The 25,548-nt window shown below is 47.4% G+C and overlaps 1 protein-coding gene across 1 annotated transcript in view; it reads left to right on the forward strand.

Annotated features, from left to right (window-relative positions):
• Window positions 1-25,548, forward strand: part of adcyap1r1a (adenylate cyclase activating polypeptide 1a (pituitary) receptor type I) — a 368,079-nt gene that overhangs the window by 103,976 nt on the left and 238,555 nt on the right. Inside the window, exon 3 of the mRNA XM_085987415.1 lies at window positions 2,585-2,672. Within this exon, the coding sequence (XP_085843541.1) occupies window positions 2,585-2,672 (88 nt within the window). The remainder of the gene's footprint in view (window positions 1-2,584; window positions 2,673-25,548) is intronic.

Here is a 25,548-nt window from a genome sequence, read left to right on the forward strand (position 1 = left end):
AGCTATCCAATTAGTCCCAGTCTCCCCCCCTGCTCTTTCCCCACAGCCCCTGCAAAACTTTCCCCTTCAAGTATTTATCCAATTCCCTTTTGAAAGTTACTGTTGAATCTGCCTCCACTGCCCTTTCAGGCAGCGCATTCCAGATCGTAACAAATCACTGCGTTAAAACAAAATTCTCCTCATGGGTTACAGTCCAAGAAATTCACACATGGCTTTGTGTACGTCACTGTCACCTGGGATTGCATACCAGTTCAATAAAAGTGTTTTAAAAGGAGGGTAGATGAGGGTAGTGCGTTTGATGTAGTGTATATGGACTTTAGCAAGGTTTTTGATAAGGTTCCACATGGCAGACTGGTCACGAAGTTAAAAGCCCATGGGATCCAGGGCAAAGTGTCAAGTTGGATTCAAAACTGGCTCGGAGACAGGAAGCAGAGGGTAATGGTTGATGGGTGTTTTTGTGACTGGAAGGCTGTTTCCAGTGGGGTTCCGCAGGGCTCAGTACTAGGTCCCTTGCTTTTTGTGGTATATATCAACGATCTTGACTTGAATATAGGGGGTATGATTAAGAAGTTTGCAGATGATACTAAAATCGGCTGTGTGGTTGATACTGAAGAAGGAAGCTGTAGACTGCAGGAAGATATCAATAAATTGGTCAGGTGGGCAGAACACTGGCAAATGGAATTCAATCCAGAGAAGTGTGAGGTAAAGCATTTGGGGAGGGCTAACAAGGAAAGGGAATACACATTAAATGGTAGGACACTTAGTAGTGTAGAGGAAACAAGGGACCTTGGAGTGCATGTCCATAGATTCCTGAAGGTAGCAGGCTAGGTAGATAAAGTGGTTAAGAAGGCATACCGAATGCTTGCCTTTATTAGCCGTGGCGTAGAATACAAGAGCAGGGAGGTTATGCTTCAACTGTGTAAAACACTAGTTAGGCCTCAGCTAGAGTACTGCGGGCAGTTCTGGTCACCACATTACAGGAAAGATGTAATTGCATTAGAGAGGGTACAGAGGAGATTTACAAGGATGTTGCTGGGAGTAGAGAATCTTAGCTATGAGGAAAGACTGGATAGGCTGGGTCTGTTTTCCTTGGAACAGAGGAGGCTGAGGGGAGACCTTATTGAGATGTATAAAATTATGAGGGGCCTAGATAAAGTGGATAGAAAGGACCTATTTCCCTTAGCAGAGGGGTCAAAAACCAGGGGGCACAGATTTAAAGTAATTGGGGGAAGGTTTAGAGGGGATTTGAGGGGAAATTTCTTCACCCAGAGGGTGGTGGAGGTCTGAAACTCTCTGCCTGAAAGGGTGGTAGAGGCAGGAACCCTCACCACATTTAAAAAGTATTTGGATGTGCACTTGGGATGCTCTAACCTGCAGGGCTACGGACCAAGAGCTGGGAAGTGGGATTCGGCTGGATAGCTCTTTGTTGGTCGGCGCGGACACAATGGGCCGAAATGGCCTCCTTTTGTGCTGTAACTTTCTATGATTCTACCTCTCCTCTGGTGTTTTCACCAATTATCATGAATCTGTGTCCCCTGGTTACCGACACTTCCATTATTTACTCTATCAAAACCCCTCACGAATTTGAACGCCTCCATTAAATCTCCCCTTAACCTCGAAGGAGAACAGTCCCAGAAACAATGGCCCAGAACTTGGTGTCGGGGGCTTGCCGCGCGTGCAAGCCCCCGATGTGCACTCACCCTGCGCGCCGACATCTGAAACCTGGCCCGCAGTGGATTCCCTGTCAGTGGCTCGGTTCTGATGTCGGCACGCTGTGCTAACCTGACCCAGCGGCGTAGTTAGTGCGATGTGCCGGCTGGGATCAGGTGAGCACTGTTCAGCCAATCAGGGGAGGGGAAACTTCATTCATAAGTTTGAGAGTAAGAACTGTCAAACTCATGAAAAGTACGGCACCCCAAAACACTACTTAAACTTTAAATAAAATTTTAAAAAACATCCCAATAATTAAATTAACTATGAATAACTTTAAAAAACTATTTTAAACAATTAATAAAATTTTTGAAAAAAATAATTTTTTAATAAATCGGGTCTAAAACTACACTTACCTTACTGTAAAGTCCTTAAAAACAATAAAGCTGTGGAAAAAATGTAATAATTTTAAGTTAAAGACCACTTACCTTCAAGAATGAAGTCCTTGCGTCTCCTTTTTACATTCGTAAAAAGGAGAGGCCCTTACACACGCGCAAACCTGTCAAGAAACAGGAATTCCATTGCGCACGCACTGCCTGTCAATCCGTACGCGTTCTGCCTCTTAACCCCTTGGGTCAGAGGAGAGGAAATGGCGGTTTTCCCCGCATGCGCTGTGCATGCTGAAAACCGGCAATTCCTCCGGGCCCACGCGTGAGTACCCCGTCCGTACTCACGCGTTGGGACCCGAATTTCTGGCCCATTGTTTCTCTTTGTTGTTTGTGCTGTGCCTACCTTCATTCCTTGTAACGTACTTGGGGGATTCAGCGACCCACCGGTTTGCAGGGGCTGTGGATGATGGAGGTCCCGCGGTAGGCCAGTGGCTTTTGGCAGTTTTACATTTCTCAAGTGCATTTTGTTCCAATTTGTTTTTCAGGCCAATGGTTTCCACCCGGAGTGCATGATTAAAAGAGAAATGGAGCGATGCCTGAGCAAGTTAAGTGAAGAGGACGAAAGCGTGTTCGGTAAGAATTTAATTATTAGGTTTTAAAACAAATTTTAAATTAAAAAAAAAAAAAATTGTTTATGGGATGTTGACGTCGCTGGCAAAGCCAGCATTTATTGCCCATCCCTAACTGCCCTTGAGAAGGTGGTGGTGAGCCGCCTTCTTGAACCGTTGCAGTCCGTGTGGTGAAGGTACTCCCACAGTGCTGTTAGGGAGGGAGTTCCAGGATTTTGACCCAGCGACAATGGAGGAACGGCCGATATACTTCTGAGTCAGGATGGTGTGTGACTTGGAGGGGAACTTGGAGGTGGTGGTGTTCCCGTGCGCCTGCTGCCCTTGTCCTTCTAGGTGGAAGAGGTCGCGGGTTTGGGAGGTGCTGCTGAAGAAGCCTTGGACGGCAGAGGGGGGCCGATAAGTAATACCCGAACTGAAACCAGGAGTTCAGCTTCAGGAAACTGGCAATATAGCAGAGCAGAAAGCACAGCTGAACCCCGATTTAACGGCACGGGGTGCAGTTTATATGGGGAATGACCAGAAACAGGTTTTGCACTGGCGGGAAGTGAAGTATGCTTCTTGTTATTATAATTATACAGCTGCAGCTTTTTAAATGTGTGCGGGGAGCACGCTCGTAGTGTGGAGAGAGGTTTGAAGGAATGGGGACAATTAAAGGGGAGTGTGTGAAATTAAAGGGACGGGACTATTAAAGGGAGTGTTATAATTGGGTGACAATAATTCCCAAAGCCTTTCAAAAGGTTCTAATGTCTCAAAAGACATCTCAATTCCTCAACAGCCTTTGGCAAAGCTTGGTTGGGGACTAAGAACTAAGAAGCAAAAATGAAGGGAAAGGAAATCCAAGGTACAGACATGAGTGCAGGCAACTGTAGGAATTACAAGCGGGGTTGGGGTTATTGTCTCTGGCCAGTCAGAAGCCTCTGAGCTGCTCCAGAGCCCCCGTGCGGGTTCGAATCGCTCCCCTTTCCTGGTTCTGACCGCCGGACTTATTCGGTAGCGATGTAGACAGAAACGAGACTCGTGGTTGGGTGCAAAACAGAGCAGTATTTATTGAAACAAAAAAAGAAATAAATTGAAAATAATCAATACAGCACACCTATGCTGAATACAACCCTTTTACTTAACACAGTTCACTTATCGTTTACTACAGCACTCTTGCTTAGTGAAACACTCTTTTACTTAAATACAGCACTTTTAACTAGTGCAGCACTTTTAATACAGTACACTTTGCTCACTATAGCACCTTTGCTTAGGTCGAACACTCTTTTACTTAAATGCAGCACTTTAACTAGTGCAGCACTTTTAATATAGTACACTTGGTGTCTACAACAGCACTCTTCTGCTTAGTAGAACACCCCTTTACTTAAATGCAACATTTTAAATTCTCACAGTACTTAGTGTCTACTACAGCACTCTTCTGCTTAGTGCAACACTGTTACTTAATAGTGGAGGAGAAAACGGACACAACGAGGGAAAATTGAATAAATCACAGTTTTAACAAAAATCCCCTTAATTCCCACCCTAATACCTATCCTAAGTTGCCTTGTAATGGGCCAGAAAATATATGCTCACCAATGAACGCCTGCTCCGTGCCCTTGCGGTCTTAGATTCTTCACCACCCTGAAAATGGAGATACCCCAGTGTTTAAAAGTAACTGCTGGTATTCCACTCCCTTGGGCGGGATCCTGAGTTGTAGATAGGGCATGGAGGTGAGGCTGCAGAGAGAGAGAGAGATGGCTTCTTGAGAAACTATCTTATACCCCATTTGGGGCCGAAATCTTCCCGCCCAAATCCGGATGTATCTGGGCTGAACAAAAGGGATCCAAACTGTCCCCATTGACTGCGATGGGGTTTGGATGAATTACCCATTTCCCTTATGATGGGTTTTTGAATGTATTCCCATTCATCGTGATGGGTTTGAATAGAGCTGTCTTGGTTTGAAAAAAACATGTCTATTTCCTTAATTGCTGAGTAAACAGCCCTTGGATGTTAGTGTAAACAAAGCCATTGTCCTGTGGTCACTGGAACCGCAATTGATTGGCAGTCTCAAGTGGTTAAGCCTTTGTGTCAACATTGTAGACTTCCTGTAAACAAACATCGATTGTCCTGCTGTGAAACTCCTCGAACTGCCTTTGATTGACAGTTTAAATACTCCATTGCTTCAGGGGCTGGGGTTTTTTCTAAACCCTTTGTCAGCCATCTTTGATTTTCCTTTTCATATGCACACAGGCTGTGTGGTGTCTTCTGCCACGAGGTCGGACTGCCATCTTTGATTATCCTTTTCATAGCACACACACACAGGTTGCCTTTCAAGTCCTTTTTGTCAGCCCGTGCTTTGCAGAGAGACTGTCTTTTGTCTTCTGCCACGAGGTCTGACGGCCATTTTGATGCCCTGGATATTTAAAGGTATATTCTACCCAGGTTATCTTCAATCAAAAATATAACCTTTGGCTGTAGAAATTTCGGAAATTCTTGCGAAATCTTACAGAACTAACAGAGCAGCCCGGCACCCGACCCCCTTGTCTGTGTTACCAAAGTCGTGATGGCGCTGCCTGCTTGGAGATTGATTGCAAGGCAGGTTGTCCCCCGCACCCCTCCACGGCACCATCCCCAAAGAGAGGGAGTCTGGGGTCCAGGCCTCGGCCGACAGTTGCCCCAACCGGCTGTGCCAGCCCCTGTGCCGCACGTTACCAGCTGGTGACCTTGAAGCATGGCTCCTGCGATGCTGGTGGAGTGAGTTCCCCACGGCTGTTGCCAGGTAGGTGTGCAGCTTTGGTGGCATCGCAGTGGCTTCAGCCAATCAGTGTATAGTGTCTGTTGGTCGTCAGCCAATCGGCATATAGTGGGTGACCGCTTTGCGGAACACCTCCGTTCAGTCCGTAAGGGTGACCCCGAGCTTCCGGTCGCCTGTCATTTTAATTCACCGCTCCATTCCCACTCAGACCTCACCGTCCTTGGCCTCTTGCATTGTTCCACGGAAGCTCAACGTAAACTCGAGGAACAGCACCTCATCTTCCGATTAAGCACTTTGCAGCCTTCCGGACTCAATATCGAGTTCAACAATTTCAGATCATAACCTCGGCCCCTATTACATTTTTACTTATATATTTTTTTTCCACCCCTTTGTTTTGGGTTTTACCTTCCCCCCCCTTTCCTTTTTTTTCTCTCTCCCACATGGCAGCTGTGTCTCACCCTGCCAGTACACTTCACACCTAATCCTAGCCGTCTTTTGTCTCCACTTGTCCTATTACCATCTCGTCTGGTTTTGAATACCTCTTAATGTCTCTGTTACTTCTTTTGTTCTATCGCAGCCCTGCCTTCGATCTATTTTATTTCCTTTCCAGTTTTGAAAAAGGGTTTCGACCCGAAACGTCGACTCTAATTTCTCTCCACAGATGTTGCCTGGCCTGCTGAGTTTTTCCAGCATTTTCTGTTGTTATTTTGGCATATAGTGGCTGTTGGTCGCCGGCCAATCAGCGTATAGTGGCTGTTGGTCGCCAGCCAATCGGTGTATAGTGGCTGTTGGTAGCCAGCCAATTGGCGTATGGTGGCTGTTGGTTGTTAGCCAATTGGCGTATAGTGGCTGTTGGTAGCCAGCCAATTGGTGTATGGTGGCTGTTGATAGCCAGTCAATCGGCATATGGTGGCTGTTGGTAGCCAGCCAATCGGCGTATGGTGGCTGTTGGTTGTCAGCCAATCGGTGTATAGTGGGTGTTAGTTGCCAGCCAATCGGCGTATGGTGGCTGTTGGTCAACAGCCAATCGGCGCATGGTGGCTGTTGGTCGCCAGCCAATTGGCGTATAGTGGCTGTTGGTCGCCCTGGCTTGCACAGCCACTGAAATGAGATAGTGTGAATGGGGTGGTCCCGATGAAGCATCCAACAGTACAGTTAGTCCGGCATGAACATATGTTAGTGGTGAACCTGACTCAGCTTACCTTGGGAAAGTAACCCCTGTGCACACGAATGGTCCACCGAAGGCACGGTCACCACTGCACAAACTAGAAAGAAAGGTTTGCATTTCTACAGCACATTTTGTGACATCCCAAAGCACTTTACAGCCAATTAAATACCTTTTTGAAGTGTTGTTATTGTTGCAATGTGGGAAATGCGGCAGCCAATTTGTGCACAGCAAGGTCCCACAAATGTGATAAATGACCAGATAATCTGTTTTAGGTGTTGATTCACAGATATATATATGTAAGCCAGGACACTGGGGAGAACTCCCCTGCTCTTCTTCAAATAGCGCTGTGGGATCTTTTAGCGGTTAAGAAGGCAAATGGTATGTTGGCCTTGGTAGCGAGAGGGTTTGAGTACAGGAACAAGGATGTCTTGCTGCAGTTATACAGGGCCTTGGTGAGACCACATTTTGAGTATTGTGTGCAGTTTTGGTCGCCTTATCTGAGGAAGGATGTTCTTGCCATGGAAGGAGTTCAGCGAAGATTCACCAGGCTGATACCTGGGATGGCAGGAATGACGTATGAGGAGAGATTAGGTCGATTGGGCTTGTACCCGCTGGAGTTTAGAAGAATGAGAGGGGATCTCATTGAAACCTATAAAATTCTAACAGGACTGGACAGACTAGATGCAGGAAGGATGTTCCCGATGGTCGGGGAGTCCAGAACCAGGGGTCACAGTCTAAGGATAAGGGGTAAGCCATTTAGGACAGAAATGAGGAGGAATTTCTTCACCCAGAGAGTGGTGAACCTGTGGAATTCTCTACCACAGAAGGCAGTGGAGGCCAATACATTAAATATATTCAAGAAGGAGTTGGATATATTCCTTAAGGCTAAAGGGATCAAGGGATATGGGGAGAAAGCAGGGACCGGGTACTGAATTTGGATGATCAGCCATGATCGCATTGAATGACGGAGCAGGCTCGAGGGGCCGAATGGCCTACTTCTGCTCCTATCTTCTATGTTTCTATGTCTATGTTACTTCCACCTGATAGGGCGGACAGGGCCTTGGTTTAACGTCTTATCCGAAAGACGACACCTCCGACAGTGCAGCACTCCCTGCAGTACTGCACTGTTAGTGTCAGCCTAGATTTTTTATGCTCCAGTCTCTGGAGTGGGACTTGAACCTGTTATATCTCAAGAGGTTAATAACCTTGCTTGTATAACAATTAAAAGAGTACGCAGAAGACAGATTTCAGTTAACAGCCATCTTTACTTCCAGAAGAATCTCTCCCTTAATGCACTCTATTTCCCATAGTGCATTGCACATCACAACTATGGTAAGCTATGTGGGACAATTCAAATACAACATTGAAAATACACAACATCTCCTCCCCTCTTACATTAGATGTCCCAATAGAACCACAACATTTTTAAAACACAATAACCTGCTATACCCATGGGGATTATACTGCCCCAGATAAAGGGTAAGTCTCTGAACTATAAGTTCATACGTATACGGGCCCGCCGCTCTCTGGTAGGATACCGGCGGTCAACCTGGCTCTCCAGTTCATTGTCTCTCACAGGTGACGTCAACACAGGTGTAGGCGGCTGGGGTGCCTGTATACAGGTCTCCCTTGCTGATGAGATAGGGGCTGAAGCGGCTGCTTCCTCAGAAGGTGAGCCTCTCGGTGTAGAAGGCGGATGACCCACAGCGTCACCCAATGGCAGATAAACTGCTGTTGGTGGTTCAGTGGGTGTTGCTGCCCTTCGTAGAAGCTGATCGGTGTGTCTCTTCCAGACAATGTCCTCGGGTGTCCGTACAGTGTAGAATACTGGACCAGTCTGTGCAATGACAGTAGCAGGGACCCACTTAGGTCCACCACTGTAGTTCCGTGCCAACACATGTTCACCTGGACTGAAGACTCTGTCTTTGGAGCGTTGTTCACGTCGCTTGATCTGCTTGTCCTGCTGACACTGTACCACGTCTTTCACCTTTGGCGGTTTCAGCAGGTCGAAGTTGGTTCGTAGCTCTCTTTTGAGCAGTAGAGTGGCAGGTGATGCTTTTGTGGTTGCATGTGGTGTGTTCCTGTAACTCAACAGGAAACTATTCAGGCACTGATGAAGCGTTCCCTGGCCTTGCGATGCCTTTATATATAGAGTGTTTCATGGTCTGAACAAACCTCTCAGCTAGACCATTGGTCGCAGGGTGGTATGGTGCAGCCCTGATATGTTGTACGCCATTCACCTGCAGGAATGTAGCCATTTCTTGTGACACCCACTGTGGACCGTTGTCTGAGACAAGTTGCATCGGAGATCCAAATCGGCTGAACACCTCACCTAACTTCTCGATGGTCTTCTCAGCGGTGGTGGACCTCATTATAACAACCTCTGGCCACTTACTGTGCGTGTCAACAGCCACCAGGAACATTCTCTCCTCGAATGGACCTGCAAAGTCTACATGAATGCGGTGCCATGCTTCCTCCGGAATGTCCCAGGGGTGAAGAGGTGCAAGCTGTGGCACATTACGAACTCTCTGACATGAGGAACAGGTTTTAGCTTTGTCCTCAATCTGTCCATCCATACCCGGCCACCAGAAGTAGCTCCTCGCTATTTCTTTCATACGAACCATTCCGGAGTGTAGTTGCTGTAACACTGGTTTCCGTAGCGATGGTGGAATAACCACTCTCCTCCCCCCAGACTGCACCGACAGTTTCAGGTTTGGGTCATTGCTGTCAAGCTTGCCCCTGATGATAATGTCCAGCACTGCAGACAACACTGGGTCATTTCTGGTGTTTCGTCGGACCTGTGTCGAAGTAACAGGCGCGTTCTCCACCTGCCTAAAATAGCAGATGTCCATGCTACGCGTCATAGTCTTGGTGACAGGCCTGGAAAGACCGTCGGCGTTGCCGTGCAGGTCAGACTTGCGATATCTAATGTCAAATGTGTGTGCAGACAACAGCAGCGCCCACCTTTGCATTCTGCTCGCAGCAAGTGACGGAATCCCTGTATGTGGCCCGAAGATGGTCGTGAGAGGGCGGTGATCTGTTAGTAGGGTGAACTGTCTCCCGTACAAATATTGGTGAAACTTGCGAACGCCAAAAACGATGCTCAGTGCTTCTCGTTCTATTTGGGCGTAGTTAGTTTCAGCTCTGTTCAAAGTCCTAGATGCGAATGCTATCGGCTTCTCTTCTCCGTTTGGCATGATATGAGAAACGACCGCTCCCACACCATATGACGATGCATCGCAAGCTAACTGTATTGGTAATGAAGGGTTAAAATGCGTCAAAGCCTCTGACTTCAGGATCGTGTCCTTTGCTGTCATGAACGCCTCCTGGCACTTGTTAGTCCATTCCCACTTCTTGTCTTTACATAGCAACCAATGCAGCGGCCTCAGCATCGAGGCTAGGTTCGGTACGAACCATCCATAGTAGTTCAATAACTCTAGAAAAGAACGCAGCTGGCTGATATTTTCAGGTGCTGGGGCATCCACGATTGCCTTGGTCTTGGACGGTGCCTTGTGAAGGCCTGTGGCATCGATCACATGACCAAGGTAGTCAACTGATGCCTGAAAAAAATCGCATTTATCCCTGCGAACTCTGAGTCCATAATCCCTCAGTCTCTGTAGCGTTGCATCCAAGTTACGCAGATGGTCTTGGTCATCACACCCAGTAACTAAGATATCATCTAAGTAGCACTGGACTCCAAGCAATCCACTAAGGATCTGGTCCATAGCACGTTGGAAAAGCGCTGGAGCTGATGTAATTCCGAAAGGAAGTCGACGATACCTAAATAGGCCCTTGTGCGTCACAATAGTCAGCATTTCTCGTGACTGTTCATCCACATGCATTTGCAGGTAGGCTTGACAGAGGTCGATTGTGCTAAACTTCTGGCCCCCAGCAAGTCCCGCAAACAAATCATCAATATGGGGAAGCGGATATTGCTCCACTGACAATACAGGGTTAACAGTTACTTTAAAATCTCCACATATCCTAACTCCACCCCCTTTCTTGAGTACTGGTACGATGGGTGTTGCCCATTCACTCACGCTGACTGGTTCTAGTACTCCGCTTTCAACTAGGGCTTCTAAGTCAGCCTCGACTTTTGGTCTGATGGCATAAGGTACGGGTCATGCCTTCATGAACTTGGGTTTGCTATCTTGCTTAATACGAAGCTTCACATTGATATCTTTCATGCTACCCAGTTCTCCATTAAAGACTTCTGCATGTTTCTTTAAGATGGCGGTTAAGCCTGGATCATTGTGTGACATCATATAGACTGATAACCAGTCTAATTTTATTCTCTCCATCCACGAACGTCCCAGCAAGGAGGGGTAGTCTCCTTTAACTACGTAGAGTGGTAACTTCCTAGTTTGTCCATTCAACTGAACTGTGACCTCAGTGATACCTTTCATGGTTACTCTTTCACCGGTATATGTCTCTAACTCTATATTAGCTGGCTGAAGTGGAAGGTGCTTTAATGTCTTTTTGTAGACTGTCTCTGACATAAGAGATACTGCTGCCCTGGTATCGATCTGCATTCGCACAGGCTGCCCCTCTAGCAAGGGTGAGACCCAGTAGCCATGCAAATTCCCAGCTACAGTCAGCACGTTCAGTGATAGTTCCTCCTCTGAAGTGTCACTTGCCTCTGTTTTGTCCTGTTCTACAGAGCGGACATGCTTCTTTGTCTTTTGTCTGAATGTTTTTTTTCTTCCTTCCGCCTTTGACGTTTTCTCTGTGTCCTTTTTATTTCTGCATACGCGCTGAATATGTCCCTTTTTACCACAGCTGTGGCAATCCATGTCCACACACCAGCATGCAGACGCAAAATGCCCCGTTTTGCCACAACGGAAACATGGCCCTTGGCTCTCTGTTCTCACTTTGTGCACTTTTTCTGTTGCACCCAACTGTTGAGCTTCCTTAGCTGCCAATTCCATGGAAATACTGATTTCAATGGCCTTTTGTAGAGTCAGATTACTCTCCGTTAATAGTCTCTTCTGTATGGCTTCAGTTCTCATACCACACACTAGCCTGTCTCTTATAGTATCATTTAGCACATCATTAAACTCACAGTGCTCTGATAGTCTTTTTAGTGCAGCTACAAACATGGTCACTGTTTCTCCTTCTTCCTGGTTACGCCTGTGGAACCTAAACCTCTCAGCTATGACTAGGGGTTTGGGTGAAAAATGCCCTTTTAGTATCTCCACAATTTCGCTATATTGTTTAGTCCCTGGTTTATCTGGATGCACTAAAGTACGCAAAAGATTGAAAGCCTTTGGTTCCATCACACTTAACAATGTAGGTACTACTTTGTTCCCTCCAATGTCATTTGCTTGTGTGAAGCATTCAAATCGTTCCGTATATGAGCTCCATTGTTCGACATTCTCATCAAACGGTCCAATGTTACCGATAATTCCAGCCATTTTCCTTCTCTCAGGCTCCTAATTATCATTCACTAAGGATCCTTCCAATGTTGAACTCAACTAAAATCACTATCAGTTATTTAGTGCTTCAATTCACAGATCGTTTCACAGTCGAATAAATGTCCTTCCCGATTTACTTACTGCTTTTCCTCCCCTTCCTCAAGTCCACATAAGTTCAGACGTCCGCGTCGCCACTTTTGTTAAATCTCAAGAGGTTAATAACCTTGCTTGTATAACAATTAAAAGAGTACGCAGGAGACAGAGTTCAGTTAACAGCCATCTTTACTTCCAGAAGAATATCTCCCTTAATGCACTCTATTTCCCATAGTGCAATGCACATCACAACTACGGTAAGCTATGTGGGACAATTCAAATACAACATTCAAAATACACAACAGAACCCACAACCTTCTGACTCAGAGACGAGTGTGCTACCCACTGAGCCACGGCTGACACAAATGGAAGATTGTCACCCAGTAGTGGCCCCTCTTATTAAGGAGCGGCTGAAGCACGTCGGTGGGCTAGGCATGGCGAAAGCTTTCTGGTGCACCAGACTGCACCACATACAGGGAGTGCGCGATGCTGGCCTCAGGTGACCAAATGCGACAACCGTTAGTGGATGTGCAAGGAGTTGATAAAAAAGTCAAAACAAAAAGTTGGTCGATGCAGAGGGTAAACAAGTTGCACGATGTGAGTACACGAAAATGGCTGGTGAGTTGTTGGCGCTGTACCTGGTCAATATTGACTGACAGTGCAGCACGCCCTCAGAGCTGCACTGCAGTGTCAGCCTGGATTATGTGCTCAAGTCTCTGGAGTGGGACTCGAACTCACTCCTTTTAAGATGCATCTTAATCCCAACCTCACAGGCACACCCCTTAATTCACAAGTGCAAAATTTTTCACTCACATCAACAGAAGCGTGGCAGATGGAGTTCAGTGCAGTGAAGTGTGAAGTGATGCACTTTGGATGGAATAATATGGAAAGTCTGTACACTATAAATGAAATGATTTTGCAAAGTGTAGACGAGCAGAGAGACCTTGGTGTCCATGTACACAAATCCTTAAAGGTGACAGGGCAGGTTGATAAGGTGGTTAAAAAAGCACTTGGGTTACTTGGGTTCATAAATAGAGGCATAGAGCAAAGAGATTGTGCTCGAACTTTATAAATCATTGGTTAGGCCTCAGCTGGATTATTGTGGACAATTCTGGGCCCCACACTTCAGGAAAGATGTAAAGGCCTTGGAGAGGGTGCAGAGGAGGTTTATCAGGATAAGACCGTAAGAACAACAGAAATAGGAGCAGGAGTAGGTCATTCGGCCCCTCGAGCCTGCTCCACCATTCAATAAGATCAGGGCTGATCTGATCTTGGCCTCAACTCCACTTCCCCGCCCGCTCCCCATAACCCTTGACTCCCTTATCGTTCAAAAATCTGTCTATCTCCACCTTAAATATATTCAATGACCCCAGCCTCCACAGCTCTCTGGGGAAGAGAATTCCAAAGATTCACGACCCTCTGAGAGAAGAAATTCTTCCTCATTTCCAATTTAAATGGATGCCCTCTTATTCTGAAATTATGCCCCCTAATTCTAGATTCCCCCACGAAGGGCAACATCCTCTCTGCATCTACCCTGTCGAGCCCTCTCAGAATCTTATACGTTTCAATAAGATCCCCTCTTATTCTTCTGAACTCCAATGTGTATAGGCCCAACCTGCTCAACCTTTCTTCGTAAGACAACCCCCTTCATCTCCGGAATCAACCGAGTGAACCTTCCCTGAACTGCCTCCAGGCAGATGTTACCAGGGATGAGGGATTTCAGTTATGAGGAGAGGTTGGAAAAGTTAGGACTGTTCTCCTTGGAACAGAGAAAGTTAAGAGATAACCTAATAGAGGTTTTCAAGATGATGAGAGGTTTTGATAGAGTAGAGAGAGAAAAAAAACTGTTCCCTCGGGTGAGTGGGTCAATAACCAGAGGTCAGAGATTCAAAATCATTGGCAAAGCTCGAGAGGGGAGATGAGGTGAATTTTTTTTACTCCGAGTTTTTGGGATCCGGGATTACCTGAAAAGATGGTGGAAGTCGATTCCATCAATAATTTTAAAAGGGAGTTGGACGGGTACTGGAGGATGAGGAACTCACAGGGTTACGGACACAAAGTGAGGGTGTGGGATGCAGCACGATGGGCCGAATGGCTGCCTATGATTCTATCAACTGCTCTGATGGCCTTGGTGAGGTCACCAATTTGCGTAGGCCAGTCACACGGTTGGCCTCTACTTTAAATCATTTAATATTGACCATTTATATGTGTTGCAGTCCAAGAACATCACTGAACTTGTTTTGTGATGTATCACTTTGTCACCTGGGATTGCCTACCAGGACAATAAAATGTTATTTCCCCCGATGCTACTCCACGCCAGCTGTTAGTAATACATTCATTATATGCTATGTTAGTTGGCGACCAGTCTATCAAAGAAATTAAGACAAAAGGTTAGTCGATATAGAGCGTAAACAAGGTTCACCGTGACGTTGTGAAAATGGCTGGTGAGTTGGCGCTGTTTCTGGTTGGCACTCTGCACCTCACTCATCAAGCAGCCCTGTGATTTAATGAGCTGATCCTCATTGGAAGATGTGTTAAACTGGAAAATCTTGTTGCGTACCTTCCATTATATAATTACATAGAATTACACAGAATGTACAGCACAGAAACAGGCCATTCGGCCCAACTGGTCCATGCCGGTGTTCATGCTCCAAACTAACCTCTTCCCACCCCTCTCCATCTCACCCCATCAACACCTCCTTCTATTCCTTTCTCCCTCATATGCTTGTCCAGCCTCCCCTTAAATGCGTCTATGCTATTTGCCTCAACCACTCCCTGCGTTAGCGAGTCCCATATTCTCACCACTCTCTGGGTACAGAAATTTCTCCTGAATTCCCTCTACATCGTGCAACTGCTCACCAATTGGCTGTCGGCAGCACTGAGCATGTCCCAGCTGTAAGCTTCGGCCTAAAGAGGGGAAGGAGCGGAGTGAAGTGGAGTGCAGACGATGGCAGGAGGGCTGGCAGTTAACGTGACTGGGATGGGAGTGAAAGCAGCAGAGTGAAGTATTTGACTCAGAGACTAGGGTCCTGAATTTAAATAAAGGAAACTACGATGGTATGAGGCGCGAGTTGCGTAGGATGGATTGGGGAACGTTATTTAAAGGGTTGACGGTGGATAGGCAATGGCAAACATTTAAAGATCGCATGGATGAACTACAGAATTTGTTCATCCCTGTTTGGCATAAAAATAAAACAAAAAAGGTGACTCAACATTGGCTAACAAGGGAAATTAGGGATAGCATAAGATCCAAGGAGAGGACATATAAATTGGCCAGAAAAAGCAGCAAACCTGAGGATTGGGAGCAGTTTAGGATTCAGCAAACGAGGACAAAGGGATTAATTAAGAGGGGGAAAATAGAGTATGAGAGTAAGTTTTCAGGGAACATAAAAACTGACTGTAAAAGCTTCTATAGATATGTGAAGAGAAAAAGATTGGTGAAGTCAAGCGTAGGTCCCTTGCAGTCAGAATCAGGGGAATTTATAAAGGGGAACAAAGAAATGGCAGACCAATTAAATACATACTTTGGTTCTGTCTTCACAAAGGAGGACACAAATAACCTCCCAGAGATGTCGAGGAACATAGGGTCTAATGAGAGGGAGGAACTGAATGAAATCAGTATTTGTAGGGAAATGGTGTTAGGGAAATGGACAGGATTGAAAGCCGATAAATCCCCAGGGCCTGATAATCTACATCCTAGGGTACTTAAGGAAGTAGCCCTAGAAATAGTAGATGCATTGCTGGTCATCTTCCAAAATTCTATAGACGCTGGAACAGTTCCCATGGATTGGCGGGTAGCTAATGTTACCCCATTATTCAAAAAAGGTGGTAGAGAGAAAACGGAGAATTATAGACCAGTAAGCCTGACATCGGTAGTGGGGAAAATGCTAGAGTCCATTGTAAAAGATGTAATAGCAGAGCACTTGGAAAACAGTAATAGGATCGGACAAAGTCAACATGGATTTACAAAAGGTAAATCGTGCTTGACTAATCTACTGGAATTTTTTGAGGATGTAACTGGTAGAATAGATAAGGGAGAACCAGTGGATGTGGTGTATTTGGTTTTTAGAAGGCTTTCGATAAGGTCCCGCATAAGAGATTGGCATACAAAGTTAAAGCACATGGGATTGGGGGCAAGGTACTGACTTGGATAGAGAGCTGGTTGGCAGACAGGAAGCAAAGAGTTGGAATAAACAGGTCTTTTTCCGAGTGGCAGGCAGTGACTAGTAGGGTACCGCAGGGATTGGTCCTAGGACCCCAGCTATTCACAATATATATTAATGATCTAGATGAGGGAACTAGATGTAATATCTCCAAGTTTGCAGACGACACAAAGCTGGGTGGGCGTTTGTGCTGTGAGGAGGATGCAGAGAAACCCCAGTATGATTTGGACAGGTTGGGTGATTGGGCAGATGCATGGCAGATGCAGTATAATGTGGATAAATACGAGGTTATCCACTTTGGTGGCAAAAACAGGAAGGCAGATTATTATCTGAATGGCAATAGATTGGGAGAAGGGGAAGTGCAACGAGACCTGGGTGTCCCTGTGCACCAGTCGCTGAAGGTAAGCGTGCAGGTGCAGCAGGCAGTTAAGAAGGCAAATGGTATGTTGGCCTTCGTAGCGAGAGGGTTCGAGTACAGGAACAAGGATGCTTGCTGCAGTTGTACAGGGCCTTAGTGAGACCACACCTTGAGTATTGTGTGCAGTTTTGTTCGCCTTATCTGAGGAAGGATGTTCTTGGCATGGAGGGAGTGCAGCGAAGATTCACCAGACTGATACCTGGGATGGCAGGAATGACATATGAGGAGAGATTGGATCGATTGGGCTTATACTCGCTGGAGTTTAGAAGAATGAGAGGGGTCTCATTGAAACTTATAAAATTCTAACAGGACTAGACAGACTAGATGCAGGAAGGATGTTCCCGATGGCGGGGGAGTCCAGAACCAGGGTTCACAGTCTAAAGATAAGGGGTAAGCCATTTAGGACTGAGATGAGGAGGAATTTCTTCACCCAGAGAGTGGTGAACCTGCGGAATTCTCTACCACAGAAGGCAGTTGAGGCCAATTCAGTAAATATATTCAAGAAGGAATTAGATATATTTCTTAAGGCTAAAAGGATCAAGGGATATGGGGAGAAGGCAGGGACAGGGTACTGAATTTGGATGATCAGCCATGATCGCATTGAATGGCGGAGCAGGCACGAGGGGCCGAATGGCGTACACCTGCTCCTATCTTCTATGTTTCTATGTTTCTATTGCTGGGAAGCTTGGTGGTAGCACTGTGCTGTGGACTCGGTGCGACTAAGAACTGGACGACAACAAACAATGTTTCAAAACCGTTGGCTGGGATAGAACCACCCATCGACTCGGGTGGATGATGTCAGGTTCCAGAGAAGCAAAAACATGGCGTTACACAGTTACTGTGCCATCCATTGCTTCATTACAATTTTGACTAAGGCCCGATCCCCTCTTTTGTAATTATATTTTCACCACCTGGTTGGAATTGCATTAAATGAATGTGCCAAGCAGTGTTTGACATTCAAATCCCGCTGGTATCAGCCACTGTAGGCTATTCTTACTCATTTTAAATTAAGCGAAATACCATGTACCTTTTGACTTGGGTGAACAGATGCTGTTCTGCACAGTTTAGATGGTGCAGAGTTTTGGTGCAATGCTTCATCAGTCCAGTTTACCATCAAACAGAACAGAACCTCAAGGGTAATAATCTCTGGATCTCTGAGCCACGAGCGAATTTGGCTAGGACAAATAAAATTAGAGAGTTAAATGCGTGGCTCAAAGACTGGTGTGGGAGAAATGGGTTTTTCTTCCTGGGACACTGGCACCAGTACTGGGGCAGGAGGGAGCTGTTCCGTTGGGATGGGCTTCACTTGGCCCGTGCTGGGACTAGAGTCCTGGCGGATCATATAACTAGGGCTGTAGAGAGGGCTTTAAACTAACTAGTGGGGGGGAGATTCCTAGAGAGCAAATAATAAAAATGACAACAGAGAAGGTCATAGACTTAGGTAGCAGTGGGGAAATTAAAAGCCAGAGCGTGTCAGGAAGGGGCAGAAGGTATGGAGTAAAAGGTAAAGTAATAAAAAGGGCAAAAGCAGGAACTAAGTGTCACAAAACATATTTGAATGTTCTCTATCTGAATGCAGGTAGCATTCGTAACAAAATAGACGAGTTAATGGCACAAATAACTACATATGGGTATGATCTTGTGGCCATTACAGAAACATGGCTGCAGGGTGACAATGCCTGGGAATTAAACATACCAGGTTATTTAACGATCTGGAAGGACAGGCAGGAAGGAAGGGGAGGTCGGGTGGCTATGTTAATAAAGGAAGGAATCACTGTAATACAGAGAAATGATATTGGGTCAAAAGATCAGGATAATGAAATAGTTTGGGTGGAGGTAAGGGGGAAAAAAACACTAGTGGGTGTAGTCTATAGGTCTCCGAACAGTTGCAACTCTGTTGGACGGAGTATTAATCAGGAAATAGTTGAGGCTTGTAATAAGGGAACATCTATAATTATGGGGGATTTTAACTATCATATTAATTGGACAAATCAAATTGGGCAGAGCTGCCTTGAGGATGAGTTCATTGAGTGTATTAGGGATGGGTTTCTTGAGCAGTATGTAACTGAACCGACCACGGGGCAAGCAACCTTAGATCTGGTCCTGTGTAACGAGACAGGATTAATTAAAAATGTCCTAGTAAAGGATCCTCTTGGAATGAGTGACCATAACATGGTTGAATTCCATATTCAATTAGAGGGTGAGAAGGTTGGATCTCAAACAAGCGTGCTAAGCTTGAATAAAGGAGACTATGAAGGTATGAGAGCGGAATTGAGTAGAGTGGATTGGGAAAATAGATTAAAGGGTAAGACGATACATGATCAGTGGTGTACATTTAAGGAGTTATTTTGCAACTTCCAAAAAATATATATTCCACTGAGAAGAAAAGGGTGTAAAAGAAAAGAGAGCCATCCGTGGCTAAGTAAAGAAATTAAGGATGGTATTCGACTAAAAACAAGGGCATATAAGGTAGCCAAATCTAGTGGGAGGATAGAGGATTGGGAAAACTTTAAAAGACAGCAAAAAATAACAAAAAGATTGATTAAGAAAGGGAAGATAGATTATGAAAGTAAATTAGCAAAAAATATAAAAACAGATAGTAAGAGTTTTTATAGTTATATAAAAAGAAAAAGGGTGGCTAAAGTAAATGTTGGTCCCTTAGAGGATGAGACCGGGAAATTAATGGTGGGAAATATGGAGATGGCAAAAACACTGAATGAATATTTTGTATCAGTCTTTACAGTAGAAGACACTAAGAATATCCCAACACTGGACAAACAGGGGGCTATAGGAGGGGAGGAGCTAAACACGATCAAAATCACTAAGGAAGTGGTACTCGGTAAAATAATGGGACTCAAGGCGGATAAATCACCTGGACCTGATGGCTTACATCGTAGGGTCTTGAGGGAAGTGGCGGTAGGGATTGTGGATGCATTGGCAATAATTTTCCAAAACTCCCTGGACTCAGCAAAGGTCCCGGCAGACTGGAAAACTGCTAATGTAACACCCTTATTTAAAAAGGGCAGTAGACAGAAGGCTGGAAACTATAGACCGGTTAGCCTAACATCTGTGGTAGGTAAAATTTTGGAGTCCATTATTAAGGAGACAGTAACAGGACATTTGGATAATCATCATTTAATAGGACAAAGTCAGCATGGTTTTATGAAGGGGAAGTCATGTTTGACAAATTTGCTGGAGTTCTTTGAGGACGTAACATACAGGGTGGATAAAGGGGAACCAGTGGACGTAGTGTATTTAGACATCCAAAAGGCATTTGACAAGGTGCCACACAAAAGATTATTGCTTAAGATAAAAAATCACGGGATTGGGGGTAATATTCTGGCATGGATAGAGGATTGGCTATCTAACAGAAGGCAGAGAGTTGGGATAAATGGTTCATTCTCAGACTGGCAATCAGTAACTAGTGGTGTTCCGCAGGGGTCGGTGCTGGGTCCCCAACTATTTACAATGTATATTAACGATTTGGAGGAGGGGACCGAGTGTAACATATCAAAGTTTGCAGATGATACTAAGATGGGAGGGAAAGTAGTGAGTGAGGAGGACATAAAAAACCTGCAAGGGGACATAGACAGGCTAAGTAAGTGGGCAGAGATTTGGCAGATGGAATACAATACTGGAAAGTGTGAGGTTATGCACTTTGGCAGAAAAAATCGTAGAGCAAGCTATTATTTTAATGGCAAGAAACTGGAAAGTACTGAAGTACAAAGGGATCTGGGGGTCCTGGTGCACGAAACTCAAAAGGTTAGTATGCAGGTGCAGCAAGTGATTAAGAAGGCCAATGGAATGTTGGCTTTCATTGCTAGGGGGATAGAATATAAAAATAGGGAGGTATTGCTTCAGTTGTACAAGGTATTGGTGAGACCGCATCTGGAATACTGCATACAGTTTTGGTGTCCATACTTCAGAAAAGACATACTTGCTCTCGAGTCAGTACAAAGAAGGTTCACTCAGTTAATCCCGGGGATGAGGGGATGGACATATGAGGAGAGGTTGAGTAGATTGGGACTCTACTCATTGGAGTTCAGAAGAATGAGAGGCGATCTTATTGAAACATATAAGATTGTGAAGGGGTTGGATCGGGTGGATGCGGGGAGGATGTTCCCGATGATGGGTGAAACTAGAACTAGGGGGCATAGTCTTAGAATAAGGGGCTGCTCTTTCAAAACTGAGATGAGGAGGAACTACTTCACTCAGAGGGTGGTAGGTCCATGGAATATGCTGCCCCAAAAAGCTGTAGAAGCTACATCATTACCTAAATTTAAAACAGAAATAGACAATTTCCTAGAAGTAAAGGGAATTAAGGGTTACGGGGAGCGGGCAGGAATTTGGACATGAGTCTAGGTCCGGATCGGACATGGCCCTGCGGGTAGCGGAGCAGGCCCAGGGGCCGTGTAGCCTTATCCTGCTCCTATTTCGTGTGTCTTATTCTGTTAGATTCAGGAGATGGTTCTGTGACATTAGATTGACGGTTAGGATCAGATCAGCCATGATCTTATTAAATGGCGGAGCAGGCTCGAGGGGCCGATTGGCCTACTCCTGCGCCTATTTCTTATGTTCTTATGTTATTATGTTCTCAAGCACACCCTGCGATCTGTTTTTATTGCACGGACTCGCACTTTCACAGTGGTAAAGCAATCGCCCGCCTTCCACCGTCTGTAAACTCATCCAAAACTCTGCTGCCCGTGTCCTAACTCGCACCAAGTCCCATTCACCCATCACCCCCTGTCCTAACTCACACCAAGTCTCGTTCACCCATCACCCCTGTCCTAACTCACACCAAGTCTCGTTCACCCATCACCCCCTGTCCTAACTCACACCAAGTCCCGTTCACCCATCACCCCCTGTCCTAACTCACACCAAGTCCTGTTCACCCATCACCCCCTGTCCTAACTCGCACCAAGTCCCATTCACCCATCACCCCCTGTCCTAACTCGCACCAAGTCCCGTTCACCCATCACCCCCTGTCCTAACTCGCACCAAGTCTCGTTCACCCATCACCCCCTGTCCTAACTCACACCAAGTCCCATTCACCCATCACCCCCTGTCCTAACTCGCACCAAGTCCCATTCACCCATCACCCCCTGTCCTAACTCATGCCAAGTCCCGTTCACCCATCACCCCCTGTCCTAACTCACACCAAGTCCTGTTCACCCATCACCCCCTGTCCTAACTCGCACCAAGTCCCATTCACCCATCACCCCCTGTCCTAACTCGCACCAAGTCCCGTTCACCCATCACCCCCTGTCCTAACTCGCACCAAGTCTCGTTCACCCATCACCCCCTGTCCTAACTCATGCCAAGTCCCGTTCACCCATCACCCCCTGTCCTAACTCGCACCAAGTCCCGTTCACCCATCACCCCCTGTCCTAACTCATGCCAAGTCCCGTTCACCCATCACCCCCTGTCCTAACTCATGCCAAGTCCCGTTCACCCATCACCCCCTGTCCTAACTCACACCAAGTCCCGTTCACCCATCACCCCCTGTCCTAACTCACACCAAGTCTCATTCACCCATCACCCCCTGTCCTAACTCATGCCAAGTCCCGTTCACCCATCACCCCCTGTCCTAACTCACACCAAGTCCCGTTCACCCATCACCCCCTGTCCTAACTCGCACCAAGTCCCGTTCACCCATCACCCCCTGTCCAAACTCACACCAAGTCCTGTTCACCCATCACCCCCTGTCCTAACTCATGCCAAGTCCCGTTCACCCATCACCCCCTGTCCTAACTCATGCCAAGTCCCGTTCACCCATCACCCCCTGTCCTAACTCGCACCAAGTCCCGTTCACCCATCACCCCCTGTCCTAACTCACACCAAGTCCCATTCGCCCATCACCCCCTGTCCTAACTCACACCAAGTCCCGTTCACCCATCACCCTCTGTCCTAACTCACACCAAGTCCCGTTCACCCTTCACCCCCTGTCCTAACTCACACCAAGTCCCATTCACCCATCACCCTCTGTCCTAACTCACACCAAGTCCCGTTCACCCTTCACCCCCTGTCCTAACTCACACCAAGTCCCATTCACCCATCACCCCCTGTCCTAACTCACACCAAGTCCCGTTCACCCATCACCCCGTGTCCTAACTCACACCAAGTCCCATTCGCCCATCACCCCCTGTCCTAACTCGCACCAAGTCCCATTCACCCATCACCCCCTGTCCTAACTCACACCAAGTCCCATTCGCCCATCACCCCCTGTCCTAACTCACACCAAGTCCCATTCGCCCATCACCCCCTGTCCTAACTCACACCAAGTCCCGTTCACCCATCACCCTCTGTCCTAACTCACACCAAGTCCCGTTCACCCATCACCCCCTGTCCTAACTCACACCAAGTCCCGTTCACCCATCACCCCCTGTCCTAACTCACACCAAGTCTCGTTCACCCATCACCCCCTGTCCTAACTCACACCAAGTCCCGTTCACCCATCACCCCCTGTCCTAACTCACACCAAGTCCCGTTCACCCATCTCCCTCTGTCCTAACTCACACCAAGTCTCGTTCACCCATCACCCCCTGTCCTAACTCACACCAAGTCCCGTTCACCCATCACCCCCTGTCCTAACTCACACCAAGTCTCGTTCACCCATCACCCCCTGTCCTAACTCACACCAAGTCCCATTCGCCCATCACCCCCTGTCCTAACTCACACCAAGTCCCGTTCACCCATCACCCCCTGTCCTAACTCACACCAAGTCTCGTTCACCCATCACCCCCTGTCCTAACTCACACCAAGTCCCGTTCACCCATCACCCCCTGTCCTAACTCGCACCAAGTCTCGTTCACCCATCACCCCCTGTCCTAACTCACACCAAGTCCCGTTCACCCATCACCCCCTGTCCTAACTCACACCAAGTCTCGTTCACCCATCACCCCCTGTCCTAACTCACACCAAGTCCCGTTCACCCATCACCCCCTGTCCTAACTCACACCAAGTCCCATTCGCCCATCACCCCCTGTCCTAACTCACACCAAGTCCCATTCACCCATCACCCCCTGTCCTAACTCACACCAAGTCTCGTTCACCCATCACCCCCTGTCCTAACTCACACCAAGTCCCATTCGCCCATCACCCCCTGTCCTAACTCACACCAAGTCCCGTTCACCCATCACCCCCTGTCCTAACTCACACCAAGTCTCGTTCACCCATCACCCCCTGTCCTAACTCACACCAAGTCCCATTCGCCCATCACCCCCTGTCCTAACTCACACCAAGTCCCGTTCACCCATCACCCTCTGTCCTAACTCACACCAAGTCCCGTTCACCCATCACCCCCTGTCCTAACTCACACCAAGTCCCGTTCACCCATCACCCCCTGTCCTAACTCACACCAAGTCCCGTTCACCCATCACCCTCTGTCCTAACTCACACCAAGTCCCGTTCACCCATCACCCTCTGTCCTAACTCACACCAAGTCTCGTTCACCCATCACCCCCTGTCCTAACTCGCACCAAGTCCCGTTCACCCATCACCCCCTGTCCTAACTCACACCAAGTCCCGTTCACCCATCACCCTCTGTCCTAACTCACACCAAGTCCCGTTCACCCATCACCCCCTGTCCTAACTCACACCAAGTCTCGTTCACCCATCACCCCCTGTCCTAACTCACACCAAGTCTCGTTCACCCATCACCCCCTGTCCTAACTCACACCAAGTCCCGTTCACCCATCACCCCCTGTCCTAACTCACACCAAGTCCCGTTCACCCATCACCCCCTGTCCTAACTCACACCAAGTCCCATTCACCCATCACCCCCTGTCCTAACTCACACCAAGTCTCGTTCACCCATCACCCCCTGTCCTAACTCACACCAAGTCTCGTTCACCCATCACCCCCTGTCCTAACTCACACCAAGTCTCGTTCACCCATCACCCCCTGTCCTAACTCACACCAAGTCCCGTTCACCCATCACCCCCTGTCCTAACTCACACCAAGTCCCGTTCACCCATCACCCCCTGTCCTAACTCACACCAAGTCCCATTCGCCCTTCACCCCCTGTCCTAACTCACACCAAGTCTCATTCACCCATCACCCCCTGTCCTAACTCACACCAAGTCTCGTTCACCCATCACCCCCTGTCCTAACTCACACCAAGTCCCGTTCACCCATCACCCCCTGTCCTAACTCACACCAAGTCCCATTCGCCCATCACCCCCTGTCCTAACTCACACCAAGTCTCGTTCACCCATCACCCCCTGTCCTAACTCACACCAAGTCCCATTCACCCATCACCCCCTGTCCTAACTCACACCAAGTCCCGTTCACCCATCACCCCTGTCCTAACTCGCACCAAGTCCCGTTCGCCCATCACCCCCTGTCCTAACTCACACCAAGTCTCGTTCACCCATCACCCCCTGTCCTAACTCACACCAAGTCCCGTTCACCCATCACCCCTGTCCTAACTCGCACCAAGTCCCGTTCACCCATCACCCCCTGTCCTAACTCACACCAAGTCCCGTTCACCCATCACCCCTGTCCTAACTCACACCAAGTCCCGTTCACCCTTCACCCCCTGTCCTAACTCACACCAAGTCTCGTTCACCCATCACCCCCTGTCCTAACTCACACCAAGTCTCGTTCACCCATCACCCCCTGTCCTAACTCACACCAAGTCTCGTTCACCCATCACCCCCTGTGCTAACTCGCACCAAGTCTCGTTCACCCATCACCCCCTGTCCTAACTCACACCAAGTCCCATTCACCCATCACCCCCTGTCCTAACTCACACCAAGTCCCGTTCACCCATCACCCCCTGTCCTAACTCATGCCAAGTCCCGTTCACCCATCACCCCCTGTCCTAACTCACACCAAGTCCCGTTCACCCATCACCCCCTGTCCTAACTCACACCAAGTCCCGTTCACCCAT

Source organism: Somniosus microcephalus, chromosome 5 (genome assembly GCF_052327205.1).
Source record: "Somniosus microcephalus isolate GS21.2 chromosome 5, FLI_Smic_1.0, whole genome shotgun sequence".
Lineage (NCBI taxonomy): Eukaryota > Metazoa > Chordata > Chondrichthyes > Squaliformes > Somniosidae > Somniosus > Somniosus microcephalus.